This window comes from Benincasa hispida, chromosome 12 (genome assembly GCF_009727055.1).
Source record: "Benincasa hispida cultivar B227 chromosome 12, ASM972705v1, whole genome shotgun sequence".
NCBI classification, from domain to species: Eukaryota; Viridiplantae; Streptophyta; class Magnoliopsida; order Cucurbitales; family Cucurbitaceae; genus Benincasa; species Benincasa hispida.
Window position 1 is genome coordinate 67,532,634 of NC_052360.1, and position 24,445 is coordinate 67,557,078.

General features: G+C 33.3%; 3 protein-coding genes across 9 annotated transcripts; all 3 read right to left on the reverse strand.

Moving 5' to 3' along the window:
- Nucleotides 1–7,287: 7,287 nt before the first annotated feature.
- Nucleotides 7,288–13,530, reverse strand: LOC120067203 (probable splicing factor 3A subunit 1). 4 transcript variants are annotated; one of them, XM_039018697.1, is made up of 6 exons: nt 13,283–13,530; nt 10,007–12,270; nt 9,604–9,900; nt 8,771–8,852; nt 7,864–7,908; nt 7,288–7,771 (listed from the first exon to the last, which is right to left on the reverse strand). In XM_039018697.1, the coding sequence occupies exons 2-3, from the start codon at nt 12,158–12,160 to the stop codon at nt 9,631–9,633; spliced, it is 2,424 nt and encodes an 807-aa protein (XP_038874625.1). In that variant the 5' UTR covers nt 12,161–12,270; nt 13,283–13,530; the 3' UTR covers nt 7,288–7,771; nt 7,864–7,908; nt 8,771–8,852; nt 9,604–9,630. The 4 variants fall into 4 exon arrangements, with proteins under 4 accessions (XP_038874625.1, XP_038874624.1, XP_038874623.1 ...); XM_039018696.1 differs by having other exon boundaries at nt 7,864–7,967; XM_039018695.1 differs by having other exon boundaries at nt 7,864–8,852; nt 10,007–12,262.
- A 3,301-nt stretch (nt 13,531–16,831) lies between these two features.
- LOC120067887 (clathrin interactor 1-like) lies at nt 16,832–19,214 on the reverse strand. The gene is made up of 4 exons (XM_039019499.1): nt 18,475–19,214; nt 18,204–18,317; nt 17,550–17,711; nt 16,832–17,418 (listed from the first exon to the last, which is right to left on the reverse strand). Exons 1-4 carry the CDS (start codon nt 18,606–18,608, stop codon nt 17,064–17,066), a joined length of 765 nt encoding a protein of 254 aa, XP_038875427.1. The 5' UTR covers nt 18,609–19,214; the 3' UTR covers nt 16,832–17,063.
- An 849-nt stretch (nt 19,215–20,063) lies between these two features.
- On the reverse strand, nt 20,064–23,312 carry LOC120067819 (protein TIC 20-I, chloroplastic). Of its 4 annotated transcripts, XM_039019413.1 has the most exons (5): nt 23,063–23,312; nt 22,893–22,930; nt 21,860–21,930; nt 21,266–21,445; nt 20,064–20,967 (listed from the first exon to the last, which is right to left on the reverse strand). In XM_039019413.1, exons 4-5 carry the CDS (start codon nt 21,432–21,434, stop codon nt 20,327–20,329), a joined length of 810 nt encoding a protein of 269 aa, XP_038875341.1. In that variant the 5' UTR covers nt 21,435–21,445; nt 21,860–21,930; nt 22,893–22,930; nt 23,063–23,312; the 3' UTR covers nt 20,064–20,326. The 4 variants fall into 4 exon arrangements, with proteins under 4 accessions (XP_038875341.1, XP_038875339.1, XP_038875340.1 ...); XM_039019411.1 differs by lacking the exon at nt 21,860–21,930; XM_039019412.1 differs by lacking the exon at nt 21,860–21,930 and having other exon boundaries at nt 22,865–22,930.
- Between the last annotated feature and the right edge of the window lie 1,133 nt (nt 23,313–24,445).

Genomic DNA, 24,445 nt, shown 5'->3' on the forward strand with positions numbered 1-24,445 from the left:
CCCAAGGCTGTTTGGGAAGACAAGCATGTCAATGCAATGCATTGTCGGCGAAAAGAGGCTGTTATTCGCAGGTAGGAGAACCCAGACCCTCGTATATTGAACTATCTACGAGCTGTCGGATTCTACAGAGTCTCTTGTATAAAATTTATACAACTAGACTGACATCTGATAACGACATTAGTGGAACGATGGCGCCAGGAGACACACACTTTCCACATGTTGCGTGGAGAGTGTATAATTACATTTCAAGATGTAGTCATCTAATTTGGACTCCCGATTAATGGAACCATTGATCGGGTCTCTAAATTATGACTAGGAATAAATTTTTGGCCTTCTCTTAGGCGTAACCACGAATGATGCCATTCTTAAGGGAGGTCGTCTAAGCCTGCCATGGTTAGCTAATCAATTTAACAACTTTGCCCATCTACCAGACCATGCAGATTAAGAGGACTTGCAACGATATGCTCGAGCATATATTCTCACGTTGATTGGAGGATTGGTATTTCCCGAAAAATCCAACAGCAAAGTGCACCTGATGTATCTTCCTCTCTTGGTGGATTTTGATGTTGTCGAGACTTACAGTTGGGGCGCTAGATGTCTTGCATGGTTGTATAGGCAACTATGCAAGGGTGCAGTTATAGATGGAAAAGACATTGCAGGCCCACTTTTATTGCTACAAATTTGGGCATGGGATCGATTTTCTCTTCTAGCGCCTTGACGACTCCATAAATACTAGCATAACTTAGGCGATAGATCACTTGCAGTAAGGTAAGCATATTTACCTCATTATTGTTGTTTTCATTATGAAAATACTAATAGCTAAAATTTAACTTCTGATTGTTGTAGATGGAATGACAACTATTCTGTAATCAGAGCACTTACGCATGTTCTAGTACAATATAGGCACATACTGGATACACATATGCCTAATCAGGTAATATTTTATTCATTCATATATCATATATTCATAATGTTTCAATCTTCTGGTTAATTCATTTTTTGACACATATGCATGTAGATTATTTGGGAGCCATATAATCATCTGGTCCAACTATTGTCGCCATACTATCTCGATGGCAATGAGATATGGACATCCAGATGTCCACTCATATGCTTCTTCATTGTGGAGTGGCATCACCCAGATCGTGTGATGCGTCAATTTGGGATGTTGCAACAAATTCCTCAACCTTGCAACACGGACGCCCAACTTCATTCACACGATCTAAGGGGCAGGCATGAGCCTGTCTCTTATACACATCTAGATGTGTATAAGAGACAGATACTGTCTCGATGGTAATGAGATATGGACATCCAGATGTCCACTCATATGCTTCTTCATTGTGGAGTGGCATCACCCAGATCGTGTGATGCGTCAATTTGGGATGTTGCAACAAATTCCTCAACCTTGCAACACGGACGCCCGACTTCATTCACACGATCTAAGGAGTAGGCATTGACGAAGCTGGATTGCATATCTGGCTCCTCAAATTACAATCTAGGAAAATTGACACATTTTGGTTGTTAATGGACCTCCTATTAACAATGGTGTAGGTACCGAGCCTGGATATATTGAATGATATTATACTGTGAGCAGGCGGTACATAACTAAAGTAGGAGCAACCTATCACTTGTTGGTATGAATTTATTGTTTACTATGATTGTTTGATTTTATTTCTACACCAAAATAAATTTTAAAGTCATTAACTTGTTATTCAATTATTTTTCAGGCCGAGCTTCCAAATTTGTCAATATCTACTCAAAGAGCCTTACATAGACTCACCTCGATATATCGAGTGCGATATTTCAATGGTGACGTTCCAATGGAAGAACAAGGTGATCCAGCAAGACATGAGGATGTTCCTATTCAACCTAATGTTCGAAATGAATATCCAACAACGTCAGTCGATCAGTACACTTCCATGATGTCCTCTCCCTCAACATTTGGTTTTTTTCCAACAACGTTCAGTACACTAAGCATGGAAGAAGGACAAACTTCACATGTCCATCCAAATATATATGACCAGTATGTTACATATCAACAACGTAGTGAGGGTATACACTTTCCAGAGGAAAGTCAACCACCAAGTGTAAGAGGGCGTGTCGATTGTGGACACCATGTCACTCAACATGATCGATTTAGGTGTAATAGAGTGAATAAAGAATATTGTACATGTGATTAAATTTATTAATGAAATTCAATTACGAAAATGCACTTGAAATTCAATTATTTACAATAGTCGAAAGTTAATATCTATATTTTGCATAAGTTTCTAACAACTTTAAACAAAAAATAATAATTAAAAATTAAAAATTAATATAAAGTATATCAAATTAATCATATCAATTTCTTAATCTCAAACTAAGTGATCAAATAGATATTACTAATCGATTAGAGAGAATACTAAGCAATCGTTTGGCTAATACTAAGCGATCGTTTAGATATCCATTACACGATCGTGTACTAATTTATAGAGCAATCGTTTGGCTAATACTAAGTGATCGCTTAGGTTTTGTTATTCGATCGTTTAGATAATACTAAGCGATCGTTTAGAGAATACTAAGCGGTGAGAATGAAGGTAAAATGTGGGATTTTTTATGCTAAAACGGGGGGAAAACATCAAATTTGGTCAGAACGGTCAGAATGCGTCTGTTCAACTGCGGAGCGTCAAAGTGAGTTGACAACTCACTCTGACGCGTGCGTGACCGATTTAATTTTTTTTTAAATGCGGCATATGGGGATAATATTAAGCGATCGTGTAGGTTTTGTTAAGCGATCGTGTAGGTTTTGTTAAGCGATCATGTAAAGAATACTAAGCGTTCAACAGACGCATTCTAACCACGGCGTGTTAGAGTGAGTTGACAACTCACTTTGACGCGTGTGTGACCGATTTAATTTTTTTTTTAAATGCGGCATACAGGGCTAATATTAAGCGATTGTGTAAGTTTTGTTAGGCGATCGTGTAGAAAATACTAAGTGATCGTTTAGCTAACTATTCTGTGATCGTTTCGATATCCATTATGCAATCGTTTGGCTAATAAGAAGCAATCGTTTAGATAATACTAAGCGATCGTTTAGCTAATACTAAGCGATCGTTTAGCTAACTGTTAGCGATCGTTTAGATATCCATTACGCGATTGTGTACTAAATTATAAAGCGATCGCTTAGGTTTTGTTATTCGATCGTTTAATACTAAGCGATCATTTAGGTTTTGTTAAGCGATCGTTTAGATAATACTAAGCAATCGGTTAACTAATACTAAGCGGTCGTTTAGATATCCATTACGTGATCGTGTACTAATTTATAAAGCGATCATTTGGCTAATACTAAGTGATCGCTTAAGATTTGTTAAGCGATCGTTTAGATAATACTAAACGATTGTTTACCTAACTGTTACACGATCGTTTAGTTTTCGTTTAGATAAATTTGTGCTAAATTTTTAAAATACAATTGGTCTTGTACATTTAACTAAGCAAATTAATAATTAAGCAATCATTTAGATAAATTTGTGCTAAAATTACTAAGCGATTGTGTATAACTTACTAAGCGATCGTGTATAAATTACTAAGCAATCATGTATAAAGTACTAAGCGATCGTGTATAAATTACTAAGCGATTGTGTGCAATCGTGTATAAATTACTAAATGATCGCATAGTAATTTACTAAATAAAATATTCTCGAATGACGCATTAAACGATCATGTATAATTACTAAACGATCGAATAGTAATTTACTAAACGATTGTGTGGAATCGTGTATAATTACTAAACGATCGTGGATTATTTACTAAGTGATTGTGTGCGATCGTGTTAATTACTAAACGATCGCATAGTTTACTAAGCGATTGTATGTATTTATTAAACGATCGTGTATATTTACTAAACGATCGCATAGTAATTTACTAAACGATTGTGTGCGATTGTGTATAATTATTAAACGATCGTGGATAATTTACTAAGCAATCGTGTATATTTACTAAATGATCACAAAGTAATTTACTAAACGAATGTGTGCGAGTGTATAATTATTAAACGATCGTGGATAATTTACTAAGCGATTGTGTGCGATCGTGTATAATTACTAAACGAACGTGGATAATTTACTAAACGATTGTGTACGATCGTGTATAATTACTAAACGATCGTAGATAATTTACTAAGCGATTGTGTGCGATCGTGTATAATTACTAAACGATCGTGGATAATTTACTAAACGATTGTGTACGATCATGTATAATTACTAAACGATCGTGGATAATTTATTAAGCGATTGTGTGTGATCGTGTATAATTACTAAATGATCGCATAGTTTACTAAGCGATTGTGTGCGATTAATGCAGCATACGAGGGAAAGAAACTAAATAAAATATTCCCGAATGATCGGTTTAATTTTTTTTAAATGCGGCGTACGGGGCTAGAAAAGAAATAATAAAATATTCAGAAGTGCGTATCTTCAAGAGACGCACTTGGATGGGGACAAAAAAACCATCCACTTTTCCTAAATAAATTCAAAACCACCATTTTTTCCCAATTAACTTTTAAAACCACCCCTATCTAAATAACCCTTTAAGGTGGAAGTTTTTTAAAAAAAAAAATTGTTGAAATGGGTGTTATATAAAAAAAACAGTGAAATAGGTAAAAGCAGATTCAATGGTTGAGGGTTGTCCACGTGGCAGAGCATATTAAGATTCAATCTTTACAGAAGACTGAAATGAGTAAGAACAAAAAAAACCCTGTCCTAATTTTACAAATAATTTTCAGTCCACTTGTTTTTTGCAAATATTTTTGTAAACTACCCTAGTTTTATATTTAATCTGGTGATTCTAAGTGATTTTTATTAGGTGATCGTAAAGTTTTTTTTTTTTTTTTTTTTTTTTAAAGATTATTATTTCATGCTAACAAAAATTTCCTTCTTTTTCATTTTGTTTTGTCCTAAAAGTTTTAGATTTTTATTTTTAAAGTTTTTTTTTTGTCTATTTTATCTTAATTTATCTCTAAAATTTTGTAATGTTTACTTCTAATTTTATTATTATTATTATTATTTTTTTAAATATGTCATTTTCTCTCTTTTTATGTCACTAACGGTTTCTTAACTCTCTTTAAAACTTTTTCTAGCTTTTAACTTTCTTCTCTCTAGTTTTTTTTAAGGACAAATTGCAAAAACCATCCATAAAGATAGTAGTTACAATTATATCTTCAAATTTTTAATGTAAAAATTAAACTTTTAAATTTGTATAGTATTAAAATTGGACCATTAAACTTACATAATTGTATAAAATTGGATCCTCAAACTTACATAATTGTAGAAATTGTAAAAATTGTATAAGTTTGAGGGTTTAATTTTTATCATTTGGAGATTCAATCTCTACACCTAGTATAAGTTTAGGGGTTTAATTTTAAAATTTGTATAAGTTTGAAAGTTCAATTTTTACAATTGATAGTTTAAGGGTGTAATTGCGATTACTACCAAACTTCAAGGTAGTTTTCAATTTGTCATTTTTAACCTCTTTCTATAAGTTAAATATTTTGTTTCACTTTTAAGTAGGGGTGAGCATCGGTCGGTCGGAGTCAATTTTCTGACCAAATCACCGACGTTGGTCGATTTGGTAAATGTGTAAACCAACCTCAACCATCGAGGAACAAAAGTCGGTTAATCGGTCTTTTATTTTTTAGCTTTTTTTTAAACTTTTCGGTTTGGAATTTTTCCAAATCGACCCTCTCCTTCTCCGACCTGGTTCAATCGACTCGGTTTTTTGGTCTATCATTCTCACCCCCAATTTTAATTTAAAGTTATTTTCTATGAATTTTTGTCATTCTCCTAATTTTTTTTTTTTATATCTATGTAACTTTATATCTCAGTCTTCAATTTTTGTTGTCTATTAAAATTTTCTTTCTAAATTTCTCCTATGCTTCTGATATATATTTTCTCTTTGAAAATTTGCTTTAGCTCTGTATGTTTTCTATCTTAAACTTCATTTCTCTCTGTATAATTTTCATTGCCTCTATTTCTTTCAAATTCTCAATTATAATGTTGTTTTTAGCAATCTGATGGTTCTAAAACTACACTCGAAAATAATCATGAATCACTTTAAAATACTTTTAGTTAAATTTAAATCATTCGCATTAGTATAAAACCAAATATTAACATGATTTATCTCACTTTTACAAAATTCATTATAATAAAATAATTTAGGTCAAAACACTTATTCTAAAAGTCAATTGCAAACATGCTCTTAAGTTATTGAAAATCATTTTTAGTTTTGACTGTATATAGTTATTTTTAAAAGTGTATGGCAAAATATTAAAATGATAGTACAAAAATCACTTTTAATAAATCATTTGTTAAGATCACTATTTTTAAAGTATTTTCAAACATTCACGATTGCGATTTTTAATGTCAATTGTGATTTCTAAAAATTGTGTTATAATTTTGCAGTAATTGGACACCTATGCCACGAATGGATGGGAGATTATTTAAAAAATCGCTATGCGTATTTAAATCGCATTAGGGATCCAAATATTAACGATGGATGAGAATTGACGATTGCGAGAATAATTCTAATTCATTTTCATATCTAGATCATTTCGCACTAGCACATTAAAAATTGGGTTATCCATGTAAAAACCTCATTCATAATGCACTAAAGATGACTATAACCTTGGAGACAAGTGTCTCCAAAAATTGTATTACTTGAAACTTTTTAAAAACATTAAAAAAAAAAAAAGTCAATATTAAAGAAAAGGTGTCTAAAACATAATGAAAGAGAAGCGTCAAGATACGCTATCTTTGATATTTTTCAAAAGTCAGAATATTGAAATAATTGACATTTCTAAAGCGTCATGTGAATAAATTCTTAACACATGTATTATTTATGTTAAAAAGAAAAAAGAAAAAAGAAAAAAAAAGTTAACATTCTTTGTTCTCTTGATGCAAAGGAAAAAATCATGTTAATTAGTTCTTGACACAATCATGTTTATGCTTCTTGTTTTAAAATAATAATTACTATAAATATTTCCGACTATCTTCAATTTCATGCAACGCAATGCTCCTAACATATTGACACATCTAATTAAATTTCATCCATCAAATTAATACAATTTCATATCTTCAACATTACTGAACTAACTTTCACATGAATAATTCCAAAATAACAACACTATCCAACTCTATATGAAAATTTAATAACAGAAAGTTACTAAAACTATCTATCCTCACAAGTGAATATGTCAACATTTAAACACTTCATATCTAATAACAAAAAGAGTAATGCTCTTAATCTCTAAGCACATAGCATAAGAAAGAGAGAACATAGCATAAGAGAGAGAGATTGCACCCTCCTCAAAGCACCACAACGCTCAGTAACTCCACCAAACTCAACCTCAATAGGCATTATCTCAATAAACGCAAAAAAGAGGGTATTTAAACCTAAACAAAAATCCTCCAATGGGAAGCCAAATAGCCTCCAACTCTCCAGAGCATAGTCCAACTTGGAAGAGCAAACAAAAATGGTGATTACCAATTACTTCAAATCAAACAACAAATAAGTAGAAACCGATAGATATGATGCATATAAAAAGTTTCAGAGCAACAAATACAGAACACATTGATTCGTTTGATAGCTGGCACTTAATATGTATACATTCAGGTGTAGGTGTTGCGACTGAATTGTATAAGATTAGTTGAATGGTATAAGATCAGTTGAACTAAGGAAGCACCATACGTAACAATATTGTTGCATACCTCCATGCAGAATTTGATCTTATTTTAGATGTCTTAGTCATTCAGTTAAGAATAATCACGATTCAAAGAAAATAAGCATTGTAAAAAAAATGATTACAGATATCAAGATCACAACAAAGGATACGTGAGTCAATAACAGCAGCCACAACCATGAGAGCAATCTCCTTACCTTCGAAAATGAGAGAAATATTGGATTGATGTTGGAATCCCTTTCATACTTCACAAATTCTTGACGGCACAGGCAAAAAAAGAAAGTTCAATAAAGTAAACTTCTCCATTAATCTAAGGTACTCAAATCAACTAACTCGATCATCCTATAATTTTTCAATTGAAAACTGCTTTGGAGTTTTTCTCATGAGCCAGAAAAAGAAAATGTTTATTAGCAACTTTAGAAAAAGAAGCATTGCACACAACCTGTAGAACAAGTTCATTATTGAGAATTGCAAATAAAGAGCAGAGATTATAAAGATATACCGCCACAAAAGAATCACAATAAAAATATACCCAAAATATAACCAGAATAACTAGAATGGTGAATGAGAAACACTTTAAGATTCCATTTGATGGATTATACATTAACTTATATGAGCATAATAGTTTTAGTTACTACCAAAGTACAAACATTAGAAAACTAATATATCCAAACAATTTTTTCTTTAATAACAAACTTTTTAAGCAGCATTCTAAGAGTGAAAACTTGGTAAAATCAACAGTTAGACTCAAATGGGAATCATAGTGAGAATGACACATGTTAATATACGAAATTGTTATTTTTAACCAAATTAATAAGCTTAGTATATAGAGAATCAATCAAAGCTGTCATTATATGGAACAAGCAGTTTGCAAAGAAAAAAGATCTACCACTGAAATTCTCTCTAATGGACCAACAAATAATGCAAGTTTCAGCTCAACTTCGAAGAAACTAATATCATTATATGGAACAAGCAGAAACTAATGTCAAAACATAGAACTAAAAAACTATATTTATACTAGTGTATTATTTTGAAACCGAAGGTGCCAAACTTCTTCACCTTATCATTGTACAACTGCTTGAGCTCACCACTTCTCCAATCTCCTTCTCAGCCAACTTCTTCAAATTCCTCGGACCAATTCCTGGTATAGTCAACAGATAAGGATTACCAACTATGTTTGTTCATTAAAAAAAAAAAAAAAAAAGAATCTTTTTCCTATAGCTACATTTTTTTATCTGCTTTCAAGTTAAGCTAATTAATAGTTTATATAGATTAATGCTAGAAAGTCAGGAACTGAAACAACTTCAAAGAAGGGCAGAGTTTTTATCCTTACATGACCATTGTAACTCATGCTCAATGTTGAACTTGTTTGATGGAGGTGATAATGAGATTTTTTTTTTTTTTTTTGAGGTGATAATGAAATTGAAACAATTGAAACAGCAAAAAGGAAATGTAGAACATGGAAATCTGAAGGAAATAGAGGCAGAAGGTCGGAGCTTTGATCTTGTTTAAAATGGATGATAGCATGAGATTCTTTATACCAAAAATCACAAAAATTATGTTCTACATTATTAGACCTCGTCAGGTAAAACCAACGCTGAATGCTAATGAATGAGTAACGAACAAACATTCATCACTAACTGACACAGACAAGTGAACTAATGTTTGATTTTACCTCTTATGGTTGTGATCAACAACCTACGTAGACACAATCAAATCCTCAAAATTCAGAGATGTTTTTCATAATCTAGTTTTACAATAAGGATACAGTTAGAAAGCAATTTAACAGTCTCCGTAGGGAGGAGCAGGGAGAATTGAAACCAGATCAATACACTTCAATTTGAACATATAACAGTATGTTTGAATATTACTAAGAAAGTCCAAATTTAAACCTCAATTCATATGCATCAAGGATCTGTTCATCTCTTTCTACCACCACGTTCCCTTAAAGAAAGGGACAGTGATTCCCCTGCTCCAACATTGTAATAAGCAAGCGACATATTGTCCTTGAGAAAGCCAGGTCTCCCGCTTAACTTTTGTTTGTTTGCTGGAAGCTGGATCTCACCGGCAATCTTCTCTTTTAAACTTCCAACCGTTTCAGTGAGGGACTGGACAGTAATCTCAAGAACTTGGCCTCTGAGATTTCCATCATCAAGATTAGGAAAAGATACAGTGATATGGACAGGTCCCTGCCACAAAAAAGAATAACTCTTCAGCAAAATAGTCAAGTTATTTTCAACATAATAAGCAGTAAGATACTAATAGATAGGCAGTCAAAGAACAAAAAGTGCATACAGGATGTTGTGCCAAAAACTGGTCTTCTGGCATAAGCAAAGAATCATCAAGTTTCTGTCTCTTCGGCTCTGGTTCATCTGGAAGTGGTGGAGGAGCTTCTTCAGGTGGTAAGGGAGGCATCGATCCTTGGGTCATAAGTGGTGGAGGAACCCCTTGTGGCATAGGTGGAGGCGGTAGCATAGTATTCATAGGTGGAGGGGTAGGGATAGGAATGAAAGGCCGTGGAACTGGCATGTGAGTAAACTGAGATCCTGGTGGTGGTGGGACGCTCATATTTGGTGCATTCATAGACATTGGTGGAGGCATAGAAGGGGGTCGATTCATGAAAAATGATTGTTGTCCAGGCATTGTGGGAGGTGGTGGCTGAACAGATGGAATCATTGAGATAATGGGCGGCTGCAGTGGGGGTACAGGAAGCCCACCGCTAATTGGGGTAGAATAGTGTGCATTCATAGGTAGGGAAGGAAGATTCAAGGCTAGTCCAGGTGGAGGCGGGAGAGGACGAACTGATGGCACTCCGGGTTTCGGTGGCAGGGCTGCAGGACCAGGAAGGTTCCTTGCATCATTGTTACTAGCATCATCCAGATCCTCTCCAACAAGATTTTGTGACATAGCTTGATTTGCTGTACGCCCGATGCTTCCAGTATGGCCATCCCATATGACCTGCTTTGGTTGATCTTCTTTCTTTTCAATTTCTGCCTTGACTGCATTTGATACTTCCTCCTCAGTGGTACCAAATATATCAGGACGAGTTCGCGCCAGTCCAACTATATTTCTTGAGATCTCATCATCCTGAGCAAGTGTAGTCTCCCGAATCTTGGCAAACATTCTTTCCTTTTGCTCTTTGTACTTTGGATCAATAAGTGATATCCTCATATGTTCAGACATCTCATTGATTGGAATTAGTTCACCTGTGATCGGAGAGACAACAAATTTTGTATGATCTCTTTCTGCAGGGACTCTCTCTTCAGGTCTCTTCCAGTTCTTAATGATTCTCAGTGGTGGCTCTGGCTCCTCATCTACCTTCATATCATTCTTGTCATTGTCATTGTCATTTTCTCCTAACCTAGCAGCCCGCATACCCTCTTCAACAAGTTGCATCTCTTCTTCATCCATATCCATTTCCATTTCCTTCCCGGGCTCAACAAGCTCTTCCTCAGCAACAGAAATCTTGCTTCTTCTAATTACCTCCTCAAGGGTCATTGGTGGGGGCAAATCTTCATCCTCGTCATCTGCAAAGTCTATTGCCTCAACCACAACAAAATCATGCCAATCAATCATAGCCATTTGTATCCTTTCCTGCTCAATCTCATCTTCAACTTTTTGCCTTGCCTGCTCTTGTGAACGTTCCCACTCAAGTCTATGCACACATCTCTCGAGCACTGTTGTCATGTCAGTGACACTCTTCTTCAGTTTCTCAGTCAACCCCTTGGGAGGCATCAACACTTTGGAATGTGCATCCGCAAGGGAGGTAAAAAACATGAACATACTATGAGTAGGTTTCAGAAAATGAAACTGAGGATTGTTAATCTCTCTACTTGTCAATCCTGTCAAGAATGATTTCCCATTTCGGGCAACAAATTGGGCTGTGAGCTTGATAATATCCAATTCTTCCCCTGTAATCCCTTCAGGAAGACGAACGGTATACTGCTCAGCCTCTGGAGGCTCAAGAATTTTGCGTACAGGTTTGAACAAAGCAGAAACATCAGGCTTTGCTGCCATTGTTTCATTGTTGTCAGCAGCTGGAAATGCAGGTGCAGCAGAATCTGCCGCCTGCGAAGACTGCTGTGCAGATGATTGATTCTGGGCACGAAACTCAGATAACCTATGCTGATAGTAAGCATGGTAGGGATCTGAAGGGTTCAAGAAATTAAACTTGACATTACCGGCATTATTTGCAATGATTCTCTTCTCAAATTCTGGTCCATTTTTTGCAACAAATGGTGCAGTTTTATCAACAATGCTTCTGATATCTGGAGGAGGATGTATGATACCAATAGTTTTAGTATGAGTTGCAACTGATGCAGGTGCATTGGTTTTGTCTTTATCCACTTCATTGTGATTAATAATTTCATCCTGCTCATCCTGAACATTAGGGTTTGAATCCTCTGAAGGAGCTGGAAGAGTCAAGATTGGTTCAAATGAGCCAAACATTTTCTCCACAATAAAATCAGACTTCAAGACAAATAGAAAATATCTCAATGGTAACACCCCCTCATACTAGCAAGATATAAACTTTCTGCAAGCTATTGTTATCTGCAAAACTTAAGATTCAGAGCAATGCCATTATAGTTTACAAAAGCATGGTTGGCATTAACCCTAACGTCTTTTCAAATGCTCATATTAAAGACAGAAAAATCAATTTATTATCCAGAGAAGTGAAAACCCTAGCAACAAATATTAAAATTACATTTAAAATATTACAATGCCAAGAGATAAATGTGTCTAGCCCATCAATGGACCTACTTTCATAGTGTCTAATACATCTCTTGCACTAACAAGTATCCGACACGGAAGTGTTGGAGTGTCCAAGTATCTGTCACGTGTCTTAACACGGACACACTGGCTAAACTAAAGTGTTAAGCGTTCGTGCTTCTTAGGCTCCTCCTTTCTCCTTTCTTAAGTTTTCCCCTTCAATTTTTCCTTCAACTATTTCAACCATGACCACAAACACGACTAACAATTATAAATATGTAATTTGACTCTAATTTTCAAGTAAACAACTTACGGGACTGTTAATAGTAAATATGTAAACGTTACTCTCTAATTTCACGTGAGATTCAGTGGCAGTTATAGTAGCAGAGGAAGTGGCAAAAGAGAAAAGACAAAATCGTAATCCAACATTTCTCTTAGAAAAACAAAACTGAAGTGCATTATTAATTATTACTAGGCTTCATTGCTGAAGAAACTAACGCCTACAAATAGAAAAAACGCATAATCAATAGAACTTTAATTTTCCATCATTTTCTCCACAAAGAGAAAAAAGCGATTGGCAGGCAAGAAATCACAAGAAATGCTTTGCAGGAAAGAAATCAAACCCAAAAAAAAAAAAACTACCAAATCACCAAACCTAATGGAAACAGGAAACATGCAGATCCTAATATACCTTTCCAATGCCAAAAAAAAAAAAAAAAAAAAAAAAAATTCGTTATTTGTTCATTTAAATGTAAAAAACAACACAAACCAAAAAGGTTTCATCATAATGGCAAGGGTTCAATTTACAAACTTCGAATCGGGAATATGAATGAAAAATCTAGAGAGAGATGAAGTACATACCTCTTCTAGAGAGAGAAGCGAGGGCAGAGAGAGATCTTCGGGACAAGGAAATGGAAAAGGAAACCAGAGATAAATTTCAAGCAGCACAAGTAGATGTCAAGAATAAGCTGCCGATGAGGGAGGAGAAACGGATGGCAAAATTCCCGCCGGGTCGAGTCCCACGGATCCGACCCGATTAGAATGGAAAATTCCGGTTTAATCGGATACAAGGGTCACATCAAGGATTTAGATCGAGTCTCCGATTGGAAACGGAGAGGGGATCCCTGCCGCATCCCAACCCGGAACCCGACCCGCCCTCGTCTCGGTTTTTCTGAATTATTAATATATATATAAACTACTAAAAGCTAGTATCTGAAAAGAAATTCAATTTTTATTAATTTATAATAAAAAAGACATTAAAATATATTTTAATTGTTAATTCAAACAAATATTTAGAATTATAACTAATTTTTTACATAAAATCTATCGTTTCAATTTAAATACTAAATCTAGTTAATTTTAAATAATAAAATAAAAAACAGAGATTTTTCTCCGTGGGACCTGAATTCCTGATCGAAGATTCCCGACTGCGACCCCCACTTTCTAAAACAAGGAATGGGACGGGAATGAGGATGGGGAATGCATCCTCACCCTACGCCGATCCCATTACCATCCCTAGAGAGAGACTGGAGGAGGAGGAAATAGAAAATTGGAGATAATTGTATAAAACCCCCTGTCCAAAGCTAAAAATGGATTTTGCCCCACTTTTTAAATTTTAACAAATTTGTTCTTTTGCTTATATCCTATAAGCTAAATTATTAAATTACTCTTAATTTCTTATATCTCTCTTTTAAATTTCTCCTTTTCCATTTGATTCTAATTGTTGGTCATCGAAACATTGTAGTGATGAGATTTGAGAATAGAGAGCATTATACTGACGAGAGGAGATCGAGATGTGTATCATCGACAGAGAGAGCGAAGAGTGAAAGAGGGGACACTGATAGTGAGTGAGAGAGGAGATCGAGAGAGAGAAAGTGAGAAATATGAGATCGAGAGAGTAAGAGTGACGGAGTGAGACATCCAATCTACATGAATGAGGTTTTGTTTTGGTAATTTCACCCACCAATTTTAAAATTAGACAAATTTCATTTTTTCCCATAATTTTAGGTCATCCATTCGACATACTCGAAATTTTGTGTGAGAAGGTGAAAATTTTAAGTAATTAGGGTTTGTGAAAAGTAAATAAAAATAATAAAATTATACTTATTATTTAGGGTCGTTTTCAAATAACGAAAATGAGTCAATTTATTTACAAATATAGCAAAATGTTGCTATCTATTAGGGATGAATCGTAATAGGCTTCTATTATTATCTATCATGTTAGTGATAGAAGTCTATCGTAGTCTATCATTTATAGGTCACATTTTATTATTCTTAAATATATTTTCAATAATATTACTATTTAAAATAATTACCATATTAGTTAAAAAAAAGTGTAAATTAGAAAGTATTTTAACAGATAGTGTGAAAAATTAATTTTTTTTTAAAAATCCATGAACCTTCGTCTTTTTTTTACTCTTTTTTTTTTCATTTTTATTAAAATTTTCTTAAAGAAATTGCTTTATTTGATTTTTTTTTTCATAAAAACGTCAAAAGTATTAAAAATTTTCCTTAGAGAGTTTGTGGCGGTGATTTTAGATAAATACATTGTTAAATTAATTTTCTATGGAGAGACAACTATGTAGAATGCATTCTAAGTACTACTCGCTGGAACATTATTATATATTTTGCATTAATGCATGTTTGTGATTATTTTAAAATAGTTAAAATAACCTTTTTTTTTTTTTGTTTAAAAATATCTTGAAATATATTTTTAATTACTCAAGATTAATTTTAAAATTATTTTAATATTTAATTTTATAATTTTGAATGTAGTTTTCATATCATTAAAATTGATTCTGAATGATTAAAAACATTATTTTTACTGATTTTGAAAATGACAGAAGTGATTTTAAGTAAAAAAAATTAGTGTGCTAGATAAATAAGGGTCTGTTTGATAGATAATTAAAATCAGAATTCTGAAAACAATAGATTCAAAGAAAATAAAGTTGTATTTCATGTTTTCAGATATGTATTTGGTAGCAAATTCAAAAATTAAATTTCATTTTAAACATTTTTTCAAAATGTGTTTTGAAATATATTTTAGTTACTCACTAAATAATTGGTTGAATACAAACTTTTATTAATTAATTTATCAACTTGTTTTATGTTGAAATTTTGTGAAATTGTCATAAATAACCTTTTTAAGTTTTCACATTACAAAACTTACACTTTTTTTTTAAACACGCTAAAATAGTTTTTCTCGGTTTATCTCCCTGAGATCGGCCACTGAGGTTTAGTTAAAAAAAATATTTTTTCTTACCTTGGGTCTTCCTTGGTACATCTCGCTAATCCACACACCGAGATTTACTAATTTTGTATGTAATCTTCCTAAATATTATACCAAATCTATTATTATGTAATTTTTCAAATCTTTAGCCTAATTTGTGTTTCATAATTGTATGAATGTTCAAAATTCCAAATGAGTTTTCCAATTATCAAAATAGATTTTCCAAATTAATTCAAGATAATTACACTATCATTTTTAAATTTTAGGGATGATCAAAATTTGTAAAAAAATGGATAAGATTTGGGATATATATTGAATCTCGGTGTTAATGATGTCCGAGATTCCACTGAAAAAGCTCAAATATATCGAATTTCGATATTAATTATTCTTGATTTTCACCAAGAAAACACAAATATATAGAATCTCGGTGTTGCCCAAATTAATACCAAGATCTACATAATTACACAAATTTCTAAATTGATTTACTAATTATCTAAATAATTTACCAAGCATGTTTTCAAAGTTCTCCAAATTATGTAATATTTTGATAATGTGATTTTTTAATTATGGAAAGATTTGAAAAGATTATATAACATTGAAAAAAATTAGCAAATCTCGGTGTATAATTTTGACGACATGTACCGAGAAGACCCAAACGATAAATTAGAAAAAGTTTTTTTTTTTTTTAAACAAAATCTCGGTGGCCAATCTCGGACAAGATAAACCGAGAAAAACTATTCTAACGAATTTTCAACTTAAACATGTTATTTCTAACAATTTTCCTAAAAGTTTTGTATAATTCTTGTTTTGTAATATCATATAATATATAATATAACAAATTTGAGGTGTCTTTGAACGACTTTCTAAGTGCTTAACAAACTATTTCAGAGTGAAAAAATATTTTAAATATTTAGAGATTCTAATTCTCGAATTTGTAACATAATAAATTCTAAAAGATCAGATCCTCCACACACACACAAATATACTCCTCCGGATGAACATCCTGAGCTCTAATACCAATTTAACATCTTATTTCTTATGAGTTATGCCCCATCCAGCAGCTTTGTTTTTATGCATTAGAATGACTTTTCAACCTATTGTATCAAACATTTCTTTGTCTACATAATTCTTTTCACCTTCCAAGTATCAGAAGTGAACAGTTCCAACAATAAAATATGAAAGTTTCTTACAAAGTTCTAATCTTGATATAGATGCTAAACTTTTAGCTTTCTTTCTGAATTCTGTAAGGCACACAAAACCAACCACTACTAATTTTCAAATTCTTCAAAGAAAAAATCTCTTTTCCTTTCATTGGTAGCATGTTTATTTTTTATATCAATCTGATCAAGTACATGTAAATATGACATTGAATCATAAATGGAACTCAAGAAACAATTCCAAATTCCTCTGTCATTATCCCAAAAGCAATGAAGCATTCAATTTCGATTCGTCGTTGATGAAAGGATGATAATCATTAGCTGAAATAATTCCATCCTTTTGTTCTAACAAAACCAAATGTTCTTCTTGTTCAAGATTCTCAAGTCTGTTGAAGTTGGAATTGCACTTTCCATATCTTCCAATGGGTGAAGAAGAAGAAGAATCTTCCACAATTTCTTGACATTTTGATCTCAAAGAGAAGCTTCCAAATCCTAGAATATCTCTTGTCAACTTTCTAGCCTTCTCCCTCTCTTCTTTGAGGACAGACCCTTTGTCAAGTAAGTTCAAAATCCTCTCTGATCTCTTTCTCACTGAAATCCCCCAATTGAACCTATAAACCAAATCAGCATCCAATTATGAATATCATCAAATACATCTTTTGTTTTGACAATAAAATTAGAGAAAGATGGCTTTCGACGGACTACCAAACACATATCTGAAAACATGAAAACAAAGCATTACCCCCTTTCATCAACATATTGCAAGGTTCCTATTTGGGTAATAAGATCTTTGTCAGTTTGAAACTCCTCTGCTACACTCTCTGGTCCATGAGTCAAGAGATGTTCAAGAATGATGAGAGAATTGTAGGAAAGTCTCCAGTTCTTCTTTTCAAATTTCAGCAATCTGCCTTGCAAGTTTGTTTACTTTTATCAATCATGGATCCCATCAGCAAAATCAATACAACATTTTTAAGGGCAAAAAAGAAGAAAAACTAAGGTCTCATTTGATAACTAGTTTGTTTTTTGTTTTCTCTTTTTGTAAATTATGTTTGTAAACACATACTCCCACCCCTAAAATATGCTTGTGTATTTGTCCATTGGACAAATCGAGCACATTCTTGGAGAAGAAAATCAATATATTGCTTATGTCGTTACCCAATTTCTACCGATATAAGTTTTGAAAACTAAACAAAAGTTTATGTTTAAGAAATGTGAGAACCTAAAACAAAATCATTATCAAACATGACCTAAAAGATAGTATAGACTTTACACACCTTGAATCTTTAACTTATTAATGATGGGTTTTGTCCATAACAATCAGAAGGGTCTAATTTACATTGAAATAGAAACTTAGAAGAACTTTAAAACATTGATCAAAGAAGTAGAGAGTCAAAACCTTCTATGGAGAATTGCTACAATTCTCCAATAGTCATCAACCTCAAATGCTGCCTTTGATATTGAACTCAAAGATCTTGCATCAGGGTTCCCACTGATAGCTTCTTCAGTCAATCTAAAATGCAAAAAAAAAAAAAAAAAAAAAAAAAAAAAAAAAAAAAAAAAAAAAAAGAAAAAGAAAAAGAAAAAGAAAAAAAAGAAGAGGAGAATCATCAGCAACCAATCCATATGTATATATATATATATATAAAACAGGAAATGAATGAACTTACAGTTCAGCAGAGGTGACATCTGTGAGGGCTAATCTGGCAGTCTTGATTTTCTCCCTGAAAAAGAAAGAAGCTTGCTTCTTCAACTCATGGAAAGAGGGAGTGGGCATACTGTTGGATTTGCTCAAGATGGACATGATATTAATAATATCTCACAAACAAAGATGAGAGAATGGAAAGAAGAAAAGATGCAATTTTGCTAACTTGTTTCATATAAAGAAAGATCCCAATGTAAAAAGATGTGAAGAAGATGCATAAAAAAAAAATGCAATGAAAGAGATTTAAATGGTGATGTAACCAAGAAAAAGAATGGTGGAAAATGGAGGATAAATGCTTGAGATTGAGAGAAGAAAGGGAAAAAGATAGGGTCATAGTTATGGGATTTGGTTTGAAAAAATCTGTTAGTGTAAAAGTCAAAGTGCTTAACACATTTTAAGACTGATAAACGGCGATCCTTTCGGCTTTGAATCTTTAATAAATGGATTGTTGACAACCACTCCTCCACCCCCCTTCGCCACTTGTGTAACCTTTGATGGATTTTTCCCATGGTTTTTTTTTTTAATTAATAAAACAGTTTAATGTTAACGTAGTATACAGTATTGCTTTTGATTAGAATTTAATTATTTAACTCATTAGCATGTCTTAATTTCTGCTCCAATTTATCTTGGTACATTGTTAGTTGATGACATAATCTATACCACATTCACTAATTCCATTGAGAACTAATTTTAATCGAATAAGCATTCAATGCACATTCAATCTCTCCTTGTTTGAAGAAGAATTCAATGTGACATTGCATCCCTCTATATTTGAAGGCTCTTGAATTGCTGATCTAAACATAGATCAGAGTAGGAAGGAAAGAGTGAACTAAAAAAACCAATTAAATCGCTCAAATCAAACCGAAAACCACTGACAGTTCGGTTTCATATCGATTCAAGCAGACGATGTGAGTTTTGAGTAAGTCAAGCAAATTTATGATGATAAACTCAAACCATCAATAAAAATGGTCAGTCACTTGATTTGGTTCGACTTCGATTTTCATCTTTCCTTCATCGAAATAGTCAATTCGGCTCTAGTTTTGATTAGTAACCGAGTCGCTTGTACCCATTGATCAATGGATAAAACACCAATATTATCATTCTAGTGGTCAAAATTCCCACCTCTATGACTNAAAAAAAAAAAAAACCCTCTTGCCAAGGTAGCTTAACAGAAAGTACTTAATAATAAACCATTATAGGAAGTACTTTTCTTACTCCACAAAATATAAGTAAAAAAGAAGTTTGGCGCAGCCAAAAACCAATTTCGCAAACAATGTGATTCAAAATGGATTTTATTAATAAGTTGACAAAGTTCAAATGTTTTACGGATGGAGCAGACTGGAAGGTTGATGATGAAATGAAAAGATCACTCTAATTTTGTTTTAGATAAACCCCAATAACTTCCATCACCTTTGCTGTTTTTCTTCTGATTTCAGTGGACAAACATCACAACCAATTGGCAAAAGTAGAATGTTTTTTCTAGTTTAAAATGGTTTGGTGTAAAGGAAATTATTTTCTTATCAAAGCCCACAAAGAAAGCAGAGAAGTTTGACGTTAAAGTGAACAGACACTTGCACTCAAAAGGCAGTGAGGATGAGTTTCCTTCTTTACTTCGCCCACAAGCTCTTCTTCCATACAAAATCCTCAGTTTCTACATAGACAAAGATACATGTTTTGCAAAAGACTAACTAAAGGAAATGTCAACAGAGTTCAGAATGTTCGATGTTCAATTCCGACTGCACTTTACAAAGGCAGAAGCAAAATTACATGTCTACATCGCATTCTACTCTCACTGCGACTATAAACCGAAGAGTTTCTTAATCATATGGTATTTGGATGTAGGCTGCATCGCAGACAAAGGGGACATCGGCATACATGCCTGCAAGAGCACAGCGTATGGATTCCAAGACCGTGAACAGGTAAGCAAATGCTACGGCTGTCCAAAAGTGCATCCCTAATTTACCCCAATAGACTGCAAGGGGCATCCAACGACTCACTGTACCAATCACTTGCAGGGCAATCTCCAACAACATGCCCATAACAACGTGAAATCTAAAGAAATGAGGCCATTCCTTCCGTCTTACAACTCCTAGATAGGCAACGAAAAAATATGCCATCAAGAACCAACTTGGTAGTCTCCCAATGGCTCCGAGAAAGGGGTATGTGAAGAGTTCAAATTCCTCCAGGAACGGGTGGAGGTGGTATGCTGTTTCGGCATACATCCAAGTTTCGTGAAGGGGCATTAGATAGGGTAGGCATGCTAATGTCCTCCACCACCATTTTGGTTTTGTGGTCATTGGAGGGAAACGAAAACTCGTAGGGACATCTTTGGCTGCCTGTGGTGTTGTCATGCCAATCTTTTTTTGCCTTGGTAACCTTGGGATCATATGTAGCAAGCCACCTAGATCCCCGCTTAAGAGAGGGGAAGATGCAGCACGTAGTTTTAAGGGTAAGAGACCTACATTTGAAAAATAATGGATTACAAAATGAAGCACACCATTCATTAAATCAATTACTGAAAAGGATGGTATAATTCTTCAAGATGTCAGCGTTACATAAGTCAGACAAGAATTTCTTTATATTAATGTTTCCACTGCAGTAATAATTCTTTTTTTTATATGAATGAAGATTATATCGAACACGTGAGATCATACAAAAAGAGGGAGATGAGATATCTCCAAAACTGCAGAAATAATTGCTTCAATATACAGGTCAAATAAAAGATAAATAAAGATTATGGAAGGTTCCGTATGCACCTCTATAGTAACATGTCTGATGCTCTAAACGAGGTTCCCATGAACTCCTAATGCTAGCAGTTTGCATACTGCAATGAGGACTACGTGAGATGGCAGAACGGCCAGGAATAGATAACTTGGAATTTGAGAAGAAGCACCCAGTGGGTGTGGTGCATCCATTGAGAATCATATCTAAGTTACCTGTTTAAGCAACATCATTGCAGACTGTAAGTAACAAAGTCATGCGAAAAACAAAGGATACAATGCTTATTTTTTAAAATTTAAATATTTTAATGATTACTTTTGTATATAACTTTTCATAAATATACATCGACATTGATATCAAAAACATTGATTGTAATAGTGAATTAAGAATCGTTCTGGTTAGAAAGGTTTTTATCCCCAATTCTCAAGGATCGTTCTATTTTATAACTCTCTTATCTAAGAAATATATCTACTTTCTTGAACAATCTTGACAATGGCCATACTTAACTCATTAGTGAGCAAGAACTTTTAAGTGCTTTCACCCGTGGCTTATTTATAATGCATTTAATAATTAGTCTCTTGGGAAGAAAAAAAAAATAATTTTACTTGGCAGGTTGTATCAATTTTCACCTTAAAATTTCAACAGCATAGAACATATATCACAACATCATGGATTCGTGCTTCTCACAAGTCACAGAAACCTGAAAACAAGTAATATATGTGCCATACTCAACTTATGAATCATAAAATATCATGCGAATCATTTCTACATCATGCATAATATCATACCCATCCTCTAACTCAAGGTCTAACAAGCTCTCACACATTGCTAAATTCTCATATTCTCTCTAGCTCTTTCCAAGTTTATTCCATCATTTCCACATCTTCAAGACATACTCTTTCGTGACACATTAACTCCTGACCATTCATACCCTGAGCCTCAACATTTCTCTATAGAACTCGACATTCAACCCTTGACCATTTCTACCCAAGACCTCAATACTTATCCAAAGACAAATCACACTGATTCTTGACAAATTATACCCAAGGCCAAGGCCTTGATACTCCTCTTACCCAAGATTGGCAAGTCAACCCTCGACCATCCATGCCTAGGCCTTGACATCCAATAGTGATACACCAGCCCTCCACCCTTCATACTTGAGGCCACAATATTCATTTACTTTTCTTAACACAATACCAACCATCCAATTTATACCCAAAGCCCGGTTTATTACATATTCAAGGTCCTTTAACCCCTTTCTCACTAGTCAATCTCACAATGTCCCATGTGTGCACATTCTATACCTGCTTTCTAGGCCACAATTCAGCTCATAAACAACATGAACAAGTTTTCGACATAAACATCATACTATCATATAATTGCAAAAAAAATATCAACATCCAACATGCTTAACATCACAAGGGCAGAACCGAACATCATAGCATATTTGTACAGACCAAATACATAACACTAACAGATTTAGTAGCATACAAATTAAATTCGATATATCATAAACTTGCCAAGGCATATAAAGCATACAACAAACAGACTTCACAAGAACTACTTACTACACTTTCTAAAGCGCTGCTAAATTATTCTAGACAAGATTCCAAGGTTAAAATTCAGTCTGAAACCTTAATTGTGAAGACAACTATCTCTTACCCAATGTCAACCTTAAACTTGAATCGCGCAATTCGAACCTATATACAGAAGAATTCCAATGGCTAGAATCAGATCTAATACAGTTAAGTAAATTCGAAAAGAGTCTACCCACTAATAAAAAAAATCTAGTCTCTACTGAGATGTATTCAAATAGGTTCGAACTCACAGACCTGACTTCTACAGGTTATGGGGAACCAGATTTGAGGCCATTCGGGTTGTGGGTTGCTGCCGAATGTTGCTGAAATCTCCGATAGCTAGAAACGGGCGGTGCAGACTGTGGACCTCGTCGCACAACCTTCAAGCCCGCAGGCAGCTGTGCCGGAGTCAAGTGCTGGTGCGGTTTTTCGGAGGACCAACGGCAGAGAAGGGAAGGATAGGGTTTTCTTTGGACTTTTTACTTTTATTTTTATTTCTTGAAATACGTCCTTATAGACTTTTAATTTTCTCCCTATTTTCTTTCTTTCTTCCTAATTTTATATTTCACTTTAAACTACTTAAAAAATATTTAGAAATATCTAATTTAAAAAAGAAGTGGATTTAAAAAATGGAAATCAGGTTTATGATTAAATAGTTGGAAAATTGCAAACGGTAGAAGAACAAAGCATAAGGATATTTGCAAATCTAACCATGTTTTTTAGATTGGTAAATATTAGGGGTGTTCATAGATTAGGTTGGATTGAATTGAAAGATTTTTTTAGACCTAACCCAATTGTTGGAGTTGTAAATTTTTTCAACCCAAATAAAATTTTGTTCTAAAAAAAACAAAACATAAATATGTAAAAGTCTAATTTGATTATTTTTATATATTGAATTAAGATTAACTCCTCAATTTCAATTTATATAGTGAATTTTTTTTCTAAAGTGCAAAGAAACTGTTAAATAATAAATTATTAAAAAAAATATTGGAATTAAATAAAATTAAAATCAATAGATGTATAAATAATTGTGTTATAAGTAATAAAAAAATATATTTTAAAGTTAATAATAAACTTGGGTTGGTTTGAGTTGGTTTGAGTTATTTGAGCCCAACCCAATCCATAAAATTTTCATTTATTTGAACCCGGGTTGGGTTGATCAGTTTTTTCGGGTCATCGGGTTTTTTGAACACCCCTAGTAAATAAACTCAAAATTTTAAACCTAATTTTCATTATTTTTATTATTTCAAATTTATCTATCAATACAACGACTCTAATATATTTTATATTTGATATATCATGTGACTAATATGTTCTATATTTGGTGTATATATCAATGGATCGACATACTTTATATTTGATATATCAATAAATTAATATATAAAATATAAAGTATATCATTTCTACTAAGATATATCATAACTTAATTGTGTTGTGATAAATATTATTTGTTCGATTACGATAAATATTGTTTTTGTTTTTGTTTCATTTTGATATAGAGTTGTTTTGATTTGATTAGTTCGTTTTCGATAATCTGATTTATGTTTTGATGTTAATTGTATTATATTTTCAAATTTTTGATCTAATGTGATGGTATCCCTTAATTTTTTTAATAATCTCAACTAATAGGGGATTCAA